This window comes from Bos taurus, chromosome 16, assembly GCF_002263795.3.
Source record: "Bos taurus isolate L1 Dominette 01449 registration number 42190680 breed Hereford chromosome 16, ARS-UCD2.0, whole genome shotgun sequence".
Taxonomy (NCBI): domain Eukaryota; kingdom Metazoa; phylum Chordata; class Mammalia; order Artiodactyla; family Bovidae; genus Bos; species Bos taurus.
Window position 1 is genome coordinate 79,114,761 of NC_037343.1, and position 11,146 is coordinate 79,125,906.

Here is an 11,146-nt window from a genome sequence, read left to right on the forward strand (position 1 = left end):
ATCCCAGAGACGAGCTCCTGTCGTCGCGTCTCAGAGCACACAGAGACCGTGGCACTGTGAAACGGCAGTCTTCAGGCGCAGCTCACTAAAAATGGAGCTCTTTAGTCCAGCAGTCAATTCTTTTCTGAGGGAAATTCTCCAGTTCAGCAAGAACTTAGGAATTCGGAAGCTAAGAACTGTGTGGCCTCAGGAGGCTGGACTGCTCAAACTCACGCAGTTCAGGCTTGAACGCTACTAATGACAAGTGACTACAAAACCAGACACCAGAGGTGAACCAAAAGCTATGCCTCTCTCGTCTGATGAGTGTAATACAGAAAAACTATCTGAGGTAGAAATATTTGTAAACTGCAATTTTTAAAAAAACTTGTACAGATTTTTCCCCCACATTTTTTTTGTTTTCATTATAGAATAAGATTACCTTACAAATCACTAACAGGCAACTGCCAAATTATGGTAGACCTTATCTTGAATTCACAGCAGCAAAGTCCAAATTCAAAGCATATTTACCTACTTCATAGCCTAATATGTGAGGAGTAAAATCTTAATTTTAAAATTATCATATTCAGATACAGACATTCCATGCAAAGGATAAAAAGGGGGGAGGGTCAGTAGATGAACAAAATTAATGCTAAGGTTAATTAATGTTACGGTTAATCTAGAACAGAGAAATAAGTCACCGGTGCAGAAGACATCATGAGTTGGATTTTAACGCAGCATCAGTGAGATTTCACTTAGTGCTCTTGTTCAAGAAAACGACCAAATCTAGGGAATAATCTTGGCAAAGAGAAAACAAATTTACTTTCCCTAATTAAATGGCTCCATGAGTAGACAGCCTCTCTACAGAGAAATCCACGTTTACGCTTAACATGAATGTATCATTTGTCTACATAGTATGATATACGAAAAAAGCAAAGCCTCAAACACCTATTCTACCCTCTAAATTTCAAAGCATAATTTTTCTCACAGATTTTACACACACATACAATTCTTCCCCTTTATCTTTAAAACTTAACATACATACTAACTTTCAAACCTTTTCTGCATCCTCAGTATTTACATGTCTTGGCTCTCTCCCTCTAATATCTATACTCACAACTTCTTGAAACACTGTTAAACTATGATTTAAAAATGTTTTCTTCCCTACTAAAAATGCTCAGGGCCACCTTCGTATCATACTGTTCTTTCATTACAATCTTCTGGGGTTAAAAAGGATGCACCTAGAACCCAGAGATACTGGAATCTGATTTAAAATGAAACCTCAATAAGTAATCTCTCTGGAATAATATTTGGGATGGCTAACCGCATTTCCATGTTCTAACTTCCATACTATTAAGTTTCTATTGTTGCATACGCCTCAATTTGAAGAAAATATTCAACCAATTTTCAAGTAAAATAAAACCTAGAAAACATAAAACACTCAAGTTAAAAACACAGACATAAAATCCCAGTCCCTAAACTGCAGGTTGTATTACTGACGTAAGTATTTTATGAAATGTATTTAAAATAAAAACCTGAAAAATGTGGCTGGATATTAAGTGATATCTCCTTTCTTCGATTTTGTGATTAACAGGTCTTTTATTGGTAGTAAACTAGAGCAAACAATCAGAATAGTACATATGCAGTATTCAGTACACACAATAAAAGTTAAAGGAATTCAAAACCTGTATAAAACAAAACACTGGAGAAAAAAATCATACAGCTCAAGAGATACAGTGGGAAAGGTCCTCTCCATCCTGACTGCAGCTTGTACTCTGCGCCCAACAGGACTGACAGCACTCACCAAGATAACACAGACTTTTAGTGCTGAGTGTATTTAAGAGGATTAAACACGTTTTCTAAGAATCTTGCAATGACAAATAAGTGACACTTTCGCTGGTAAAGCAGACCTTTAAAAGAGGAAAGTGGGGATAGGAAATTAACTATTTTGTAACCATTTTAAATAATTTCTCTTTTCCAAACACTGCTTTCATAACAGAAGTGTTTTACACTTGCACAATATTAATTACTTTATTATACATGGAAGCCTGTGTTAGGCTCATTACACAATAAGACTGCAAACAGCCAGTGGTACTTTTCTGACGTCAGAAGAGTACATAAGACTGAAACATCACGAAAAGTACATAAAAAACTCATCAGCATAAACATCAAAGTACATTAAAAATATAATCAGGAAAAAAATACAATTGCTAAAAAGTGGTTTAGAGCAGAGCCACTGTCTACCAGTGGCCTCAAATGGCAATTAGCGTTCAAAGCAAGTTTGGATGACTTTACAGGACCCTTCTACAATACTGACTAACGCACCCTTTTAACATGTACATTACACAGGCTGCAATTTCACAAAGAGGTGCTGATGTCATTACTTACTAAAGGAGATACTTTAACCCTCACACTGGCTCTGTCACCAGCTGGAATTACCACCTTATTAATATCCACAGCTCCGAGTATGTGGGGCTTTATAATACATGGACATCTGTGTGGGCTGTTTTTTAAAAAGGGGGAGGGGGGTGTTTGACCTATCGTTTGGTGTTTGGATGCCATAAGGCATAGGAAATGCACGACGAATCATGCATTGGAATGTGAATCATTCTAGAATTAAAACTGTTCAGACAGGGAGCAGAGGGAACCAGGAAGGCCTAGAACTCTTAAGAGAGGACAGGTTAAGAACCAAAATAACAAACTCCCCCAGAGTGTGGGTGACATGTAATAACAGAGACAGAGAACAATGTTTTTAGGCCATGTATAAATACCACACACCCCAAACCTCAAAGAATTATGTAATTCCAACTTGGGTTCTAATACTGGAACCAACCAACCACGTGGGTTTTAACACTGTGCCCATCAGCTCTGGATGGAGTCACAGTCTTCTTACTGTGACTGGGATAAGGAGAGGGTGCTTTTTCTTTTCCTTCTCTTATTAAAGCTATCATTCCAGGCTTTGATCAAAGATCCAAGAATATTTGTTCTACCAGGCTGGAATGAATGTGGTTTGGAAGATCAGAGTACATTTAAAAGCTGCAACAAAATATAGGTAGCCAACATCTCAGAATTTTGGATCAGCCCAGATGGAGACAGCAAATTGAAATGTTTTCGATCCCTTAAATGATGAAACGTGTATCACATCAGCCCAGATAGAGCAATTTGAAATGTTTTCGATCCCTTACTTATGTGATGAAATGTATTATCATACTATCTGTAAATTGGATATTCCATTACAGTGATAACGTACAGAATTCCCATGCGTTATTACACTTTCCTGAGAGTAAAGCAATTAGAATAACCTTAATCCTAGCAACAAAGTTTTTTTTTTGTGGTTTTTTGTTTTGTTTTGTTTTTTTGTATGATTTTTTTTTTTTTTTTTTTTTGCATTTAAAACTTTTGGGCTATTCCCTGACAATCTATACATGTAAATTTGATTGCTAAACATTGTCACTTCGAATGTCAAACTATTTTAATCTATTGATTTTGATTAAAAATCATAATACAAACAGAGCTAAAATCACGCTAACAAAATAAACTAAATATGAAAAGTTGCATTGAAAGGGCATTACATTATTCTTAATAGGATCGTGTAGAAACATTCCAATGGCAGTGTTCTCAAAATAAAACAAAATTACATTAGAAGACCTCCAGCCTGGTCACTCCTGGGACCTTACCTGTAACTCTGGCTGGTGGGGGTCTTTACTCTGGTACTACATGGCTCACTAACATCAGACATCATGTTTGTATACCCTGAGAAATCTGACACTGAAGTCCTTGCTCTATGGTCCACTTCTCCATTAGAGTTAGTGATAAAGGTCATTGGCACCCTGCTGCCCGACTTGAACTGAGAACCAAACGCTTGTGCGAAGTTCTCGATCTGGTACGTTGTTCTAGGCTCTACGTCTTTCTGAGGATCTATCTGGCTAGCTAACTCCTGAGATGGAATCTGAAAGCTTGTTGAGGACTCTAAGTTTTTCTGCTGTTCCTTCTGGCTAGTCAGTTTCTGAGATGAAGACTGGAAGGCTGACGACGTCTCTAAATTCTTCTGAGAATCTATCAGGTCGTCCAGCTCCTGGGAAGGTGTCAACTGCTGATGTGTGGCATCCAAAGCGGATAAATAAAGACCTGGCTGAGACCCAAACAACATCCCAAAAGGAGGCTTTGGCAATGAAGATGGCAACACTGAGGTAACAGACTGGCCGAAACCACACTCCAAAGGAGACGTAGTGTATATCTGTTTTTCTGGGAATAAAGTGTGGTTGTGGAGAGGTGAAGACAGGCTGACAAACTGGAAACCGTGTCCCAGAGTAAAACCTGCATTCGTGGATTTTTCAAAAGCCTGTTGGAGGTATTTGGAGTATTCTTGCAACATGCTCGCCTTGTCATTTGAAGGAGTTTGGGTGCCAGGGCTCAAATTTTCCTCTTGAACCAGTTCCGAGTGTTCTCCTGAGGCGTGCAGATCCACTCGTGGCTCCGCTATGCTGAAGGGGTCCTCCTTCTGGCTCTCCGACTTGTTGGAGTACTGATCCAAAATACTCTGTAAAACCTCGTCAGGAATTCCTGACTTGTCATGACAAGACTTAATCTCCGCGTTCAGGGCGGAGGAGTCAATAAGGGACAACGGGGCCTCACTGTCCAGAACACCGACGCCCGCGGACTGAATGACGGACTGCGGGGACACCATGTGCCCCACGCTCACAGAAAAGGCACTGTTGCTGCTGGCGGTTGGCAGGTATCTTCTTTTCTTTGAGAACTGCATGGCATCATCGTAGTTACTGCTTATCTGACCTTGTTTGCCACCTGTACTCTGGAGGAGACTAATGGTCTCCACGCTACTGTTTGACACGATGCCAAGGGAGCCGCTGGGTTTCCCGGACAAGGACTTCTGCCCAACCAGGTCTGGTAACGGTGACACAAAATTCAGGTAGCTTTTATCGGTGCTCTTCCTGCTTCCTTTCTTGAAGATCAGTTTTGGCACCCTCTTCTGGAGCTCGTCTATGTCAGGGCCAACGATGCCTCCACTGGAAGGCACGGCAGGCATTTCTACGGAGTAACTCTGCGTGTTCATACTGGTGGACAGGTGGGATTCATTCGCTTTCCCCGCCTTGGGCTCCTTGCTCTCAACCGCGAGGCTCTTGGACTTCGCTTTTCTCCTCGAAGAACTGGTATTTCCCTGAGACAACACAGCCAGGTTACCCACGCCGCTGTGGCTGCCGGAGGACCCAGGTTCCGCGCCGGGCGCCCCCTTGCCCAGGGCCTCCCCGCACGTGCGCCTGTGCTTCAGCAGCCGGTCAGTCCTGGAGAAGTACTGCTGGCAAGTGTCGCATCTGTATGGCTTTTCTCCGCTGTGCGTGCGCTTGTGCCTCTCCATGTGGTACTTCTGGATGAACTTCATGCTGCACTGGTCGCAGCCGAAGGGCTTCTCGCGGCTGTGGATCTTCTCGTGCCGCTGCAGCAGGTACTTCTGGATGAAGCCCATGCTGCACTGGCCGCACTGGAAGGGCCGCTCGCCGGTGTGGATGAGGACGTGCCGGCGCAGGTGGTAGGAGCTGCGGAACGCCGCGCTGCAGTGGTCGCAGACGTGGGGCTTCTGGCTCGGGGACAGCACGGAGCCCTCCCCGTCCCCCGCCGGCGGCGGCTTGGAAGAGGCGCCCGGCTTCCTCTTGGCTTTGATTCCCTGAGATTCTGGCTTTGGCCTCTTGGCCTTCTTGACGCTCGCGTCCGGCTTGGGCTCCTCGGGGCCGCGGGGGTCGTCAGTCCGGCCGAGCAGCACGTCGCGCGGGTGCGGGTGCTGGTGCGGGGCGGGCGGCGGCGGGTGCAGGGCGCTCAGGTCCTGGATGACGCCCGCGCCGCCCCCGTCCCCGCCGCCCAGCCCCGGCGCCCGCTCGTCGGCCCCCGCGAACAGCCCCCCGTAGTGGGGGTGGGGGGCGCCCGGCGGCTCGTCGGGGTCGGCCGGCTTCTCCTGCTTGATGCTGACCAGCGACTGCAGGAAGCCCCAGGGGGTCCTCTGCGCCGGGAAGGCCGCGCCGGGCGCCGCCGGCTCCTTCTTGAAAGTCACGTCCGGGGCGGGCGCCGGGGGGGGCTCGGCGGCCGGGGCCGCGGCCGGGGCGGCGGCCAGCACGCACTGCGGGGGAGGGGCGGCCGCGCCCGCCGGCCGCGCGAAGCTGGCGACCGGGGGCAGCCGGTGGTTGAACATCACCATGCCCGGCGGGAAGCTAGGCTCCATCTCCGCCCGCCCGCCGCTGCCCGCGCCGCCGCCGCCGCCGCTCAGGAACGCGCTGCCGACTTTCATGCCCCGGAGCAGGCCTGGCTGAGGAGAGGAGAGAGGAGTGGGCCGGCCGCCGGCCGCGGCGCCCCCGCCCGCCCGCCGCCGCCGCCACCCGCGCCCCCGGCCCGCGCCCGCCCGCCCGCCGCCGCCGCCGCCGCCGCCCGCGCCCGCGCCCCGCACTTACGGGTCCCGCCGCCGCCGCCGCCGCCGCCTCCGGTTAATAAAAATAACGCCGTCCTCTCCACAATGGAATTAAAAGCCTGCGCGGCACTGCGCAGCCGCGGCGCGGAGCCTGCCGGGAGCTCGGCGACCCGGCCCGAGGGCCGCGGCGCCGGCCAACGCGCCTGCGCGGCGGCTTCCGCCCGGCCGTCTGTCAATCACGCGGGCGGTTGGGCGGAGGGAGCCCCCCGGGAGGGGAGGCCCGGGGCGGCCTGGTGCGATTGGTGGGGACGCGCGCGCCGGGAGGGCTGCGGGCTGTACGGCTGCGCGGCGGCGGCGGAAGGCCTGAGGGACGCGAAGCTGCGCGCGGCGGGGTCGGCCTCTCCTGTCTCTGCGGCTTGCGGGCCGGCTGTCGCACCCGAATCCCGGCACGGACCCGGGGGAAGCTCGGGCGCCGTGGCTTCTGCCCGCTTTGCAGGGGGCGTCCAGTGCTCGGGGTTTGAGACGGGGCGCTTATGGCGCCTCTCCTGGGCTGGCACACTCTTTAATAATGGGCGCGGACCCTCTGCATTTGTGGGAGGGGCCCGCTTTGAAACCGCAGCGGAGAGAGGTACAGTTGAAAAAAGGAAAAAAAACAAACAAACATTGTCTTACTGCCAACCTACCTGAAGGCTACGGGAAGAGGAGACCGCGTGTAATCCAGGTGCGGCAACCCTGTAAAGCACGCCCACACACATACTTCATCATCATCAGATGTTTTTTAAATGCCCGCATACCTTCGCAGTCTGTCTAATGAGTCTGCCGGCCCTGTTGTGTTGCTGCCTGGCGGTCTGTGTTATTTACGAAAAATGGACCGCCAGGCCCCTCTAAGAGCCCTCCTCCGATCCACTCTCCCTTCTATAGGATACGGAGAAACGCGGGCAAAATCACTATAATTTGTTTTCTTAAGAGAAAGTCACAAAGCAAAATCATGAAATCACTGATCAACAAAAATCGAACAAATATATATTCATTGCTTAATGTACACACAAGGAAGGCACCCACTTTCATGTTAAGCACGTAGAAACTTAAGACAGCAACTTTTCTAACCAAGACTGTATGTAAATCCCAGACTTTTTTTTTTTTTCCAGATAAAAACCAGCCTTATGACAATAATTTCTTTGCATGGCACATTTTAATAATGAAATTACAAGTCCATTGCTTCACTAGTCCATTGAAATTACTAGTCCATTGCTGGTATTTCTAGCCAAATAACTTCTCATGGTTAAATAAGAAATGACGTCTCATTGAAATTTCCCAACTGGAAACTTAAAAATTATTATTTTATCCTTATGGCATCCGGTCCCATTACTTCAAGGCAAATAGAAGGGGAAAAGTGGAAACAGTGACAGATTTTATTTTCTTGGGCTTCAAAATCGATGCAGACAGTGACTGCAGCCATGAAATTAAAAGTTGCTTACTACTTGGAAGGAAAATTAGGAGAAGGCAGTGGCAACCCACTCCAGTACTGTTGCCTGGAAAATCCCATGGACCGCGGAGCCTGGTAGGCTGCAGTCCATGGGATCACTAGGAGTCTTATACGACTGAGCGCCTTCTCTTTCACTTTTCACTTTCATGCATTGGAGAAGGAAATGGCAACCCACTCCAGTGTTCTTGCCTGGAGAATCCCAGGGACGGCGGAGCCTGGCAGGCTGCCGTCTCTGGGGTCACACAGGGTCGGACACAACTGAAGTGACTTAGCAGCAGCAGCAGACAGCAAAAGAGCAGAGACAACACTTTGCCAACAAAGGTCCATATGGTCAAAGCTATGGTTTTTCCAGTGGTCATGTATGGATGTGAGAGTTGGACCATAAAGAAAGCTGAGCACCGAAGAATTGATGCTTTTGAACTGTGGTGTTGGAGAAGACTCTAGAGAGTCCCTTGGACAGCAAGGAGATCAAACCAGTCTATCCTAAAGGAAATCAACCCTGAATATTCTTTGGAAGGACTGATGCTGAAGCTGAAGCTCCAATACTTTGGCCACCTGATTCGAAGAACTGACTCCTTAGAAGAAACCCTGATGCTGGGAAAGATTGAAGGCAGGAAGACAAGGGGACGACAGAGGATGAGATGTTTGGGTGGCATCACTGAATCAATGGACCTGAGTTTGAGTGTACTCAAAGAGATAGTGAAGGATGGGGAAGCCTAGCATGCAGCAATTCAGTTCAGATCATTCGCTCAGTCATGTCTGACTCTTCAATCCCATGGACTGCAGCACGCCAGGCCTAGGGGGTTGCAAAGCATTAGACACATTACTTTGCCAAAAAAGGTCCATCTAGTCAAGGTTATGGTTTTTCCAGTGGTCATGTATGAATGTGAAAGTTGGACTGTGAAGAAAGCTGAGCGCCGAAGAATTGATGCTTTTGAACTGTGGTGTTGGAGAAGACTCTTGAGAGTCCCTTGGACTGCAAGGAGATCCAACTGGTCCATTCTGAAGGAGATCAGCCCTGGTATTTCTTTGGAAGGAATGATGCTAAAGCTGAAACTCCAGTACTTGGGCCACCTCATGTGAAGAGTTGACTCACTGGAAAAGACTCTGATGCTGGGAGGGATTGGGGGCAGGAGGAGAAGGGGATGACAGAGGATGAGATGGCTGGATGGCATCACCGACTCTTTGGACATGAGTTTGGGTGAACTCTGGGAGTTGGTGATGGACAGGGAGGCCTGGCGTGCTGCAGTTCATAGGGTCGAAAAGAGTCAGACACGACTGATCGACTGAACTGAACTGAGCTGAGCAACTAAACAACAATAAACGGGCCTCTCTGAGCTCAAAAGCTCGTGCTCAATCGCTCAGTCACATCCAACTCTTTACAGTTCTTTGGACTGTAGCTGTCCATGGGATTTCCCAGGAAAGAATACTGGAGTGGGCTGCCATTTCCTCCTCCAGGGGATCTTCCTGACCCAGGAATCAAGCTCATGTCTCCTGTGTTTCCTGCCTTGCAGGCAGATTTTTTTACCTGCTGAGCCATCAGGGAAGCCCCTCAAAAACTTAGAGACAGTATTTAATAAGTATTTTGAATAGAGAAATATTAGTATTTTTGTAACCTCGTGCAACTACACTGAAGTATTCTGCCACATAAACTGCAACTTTGATACTGTCAAGTACAGTTAAGTGTTAAAAGAAAGACTGAAGATTCACAAACTTGAGGCAGGAGTATAGTATTAGTCAATGCCTATGAGAAATGAGGCTGTCCCTTTACTCGGGGTGGCAGTGTTTAATGGTAAGCTGGGATGCATATAAGCTAGTCCAAGCATGAAGGGCAGCAGGACACTCATATGAAAAGCCAACTTTGTTCCTCAGTTATCAAGATAAGAAACCTGTCATTTCTCTCCTTCACTCTGTCAGCCTTGAGATACTCCAAGCCGACTTGCCTCTGTGTTGTACACCCCATATATCAGGAAGATGAAGAGACCCTGTAAAATAAAATGGAGGGAAAAAGCTGTTACCGCTAATCATTTCAGCAGTAGAAATACCTGAAATAAACTTTCCTGGGGACAGACAAAAGAAGACACACTTCATCAAGGTCAATTTATTTTTCTATTTTTCAACATTAGAAGCGGTGCCTTGAGCATTTATAAGATAACAGACCAGCACATCACTTAGAGTGCTTGTGCTATTCAGTTTTCCTTAGAAATGAAAAAATAAAAATGCCATCCCAGGTATGTAGAATATGAATTAGAAAAATCAGTATACCAGTCTCTGAAAGATAGCTGGGTAACGGAAAACAAACTCAGGAAATGTCATCAAAGGAATCAGAGAAAGAGCGCTAAGCATCAGTATTTATAACCAGTCTTTTAGACTACAGCAATTAGAATACGTTTGTCACAGTCTTCAGTGGGGTAAAAAATCTTTTTTAATATTAAAGTATAAAACAGCTGAAAGAATAAAGTTAGGGTGGTAAGTGTGAATAGTTTTTAAATATTTAAAATGCCACTTCAAGTTAAAATTTCACATTATCAGCCGTTGTGAAACTGCACATCTTTTTATTGTATCCTATATGTAATAAAACTTCCAAAGATCTGTATTTATTAGTTCTTAGCATTAGAAAATACTTAATTGTAAGATATCAATTAAATCTGTCTCTTAAATCTAAAGTTGCACAAGGAACTATATTCAATATCCCGTGATAAACCACAGTGGGAAAGAATATGAAAAAGAGTGTGTGTGTGTGTGTGTGTGTGCGCGCGCACGTGCGCGCACGCAGCTGAATCACTTTACAGTAGAAGTTAACATTGTAAATCAACTATACTTCAGTAAAATAAACATTTTTTTAAATCTAGTATCTTACATTTTAAAAGTAAATAAAACTGATATGGCTTAAACTTAGGAATAATATGGAGCAAGAAATTTCCCATGTGTTTTTGCCTTACAGAGGAAATAAAAATCTGTATTGTATTAGTCTTGTTAGGTACTAATAAATCAAATACTAAATAGGTGTCTGGGGTAAAATCTGGACCTGATTCAAATAAAGTAATATGGCATTTTCAAAAAGAAAATATTACAGGAAAATTTAAACATTTGTTTTACCTCTGAATACTTACATCTTACAGACTATGGGAACCACCCTAGAACAAGGAGACTGAATAAAACAGAAATGAGTTTTGTTCTTTGTTCTGGTTCCTTTTTAGCAGACTTTATTTTTTAAAAGCAATTTTATATTTACAGAAAAATTCAGAAGATAGTACCGAGGGCTTGCTTGT

General features: G+C 46.2%; 1 protein-coding gene across 2 annotated transcripts; it reads right to left on the bottom strand.

The window, feature by feature from the left end:
• Positions 1-1,555: 1,555 nt before the first annotated feature.
• Positions 1,556-6,541, bottom strand: ZNF281 (zinc finger protein 281). Of its 2 annotated transcripts, none has more exons than XM_024976912.2 (2): positions 6,432-6,541; positions 1,556-6,285 (listed from the first exon to the last, which is right to left on the bottom strand). In XM_024976912.2, the coding sequence occupies exon 2, from the start codon at positions 6,269-6,271 to the stop codon at positions 3,650-3,652; it is 2,622 nt and encodes an 873-aa protein (XP_024832680.1). In that variant the 5' UTR covers positions 6,272-6,285; positions 6,432-6,541; the 3' UTR covers positions 1,556-3,649. The 2 variants fall into 2 exon arrangements, with proteins under 2 accessions (XP_024832680.1, XP_024832679.1); XM_024976911.2 differs by having other exon boundaries at positions 1,556-6,289.
• Between the last annotated feature and the right edge of the window lie 4,605 nt (positions 6,542-11,146).

What these genes read in the sequence shown, in the direction of transcription:
- ZNF281 (XM_024976912.2), bottom strand. Translation starts at nt 6,271, where the DNA reads ATGAAAGTCGGCAGCGCGTTCCTGAGCGGCGGCGGCGGCGGCGCGGGC.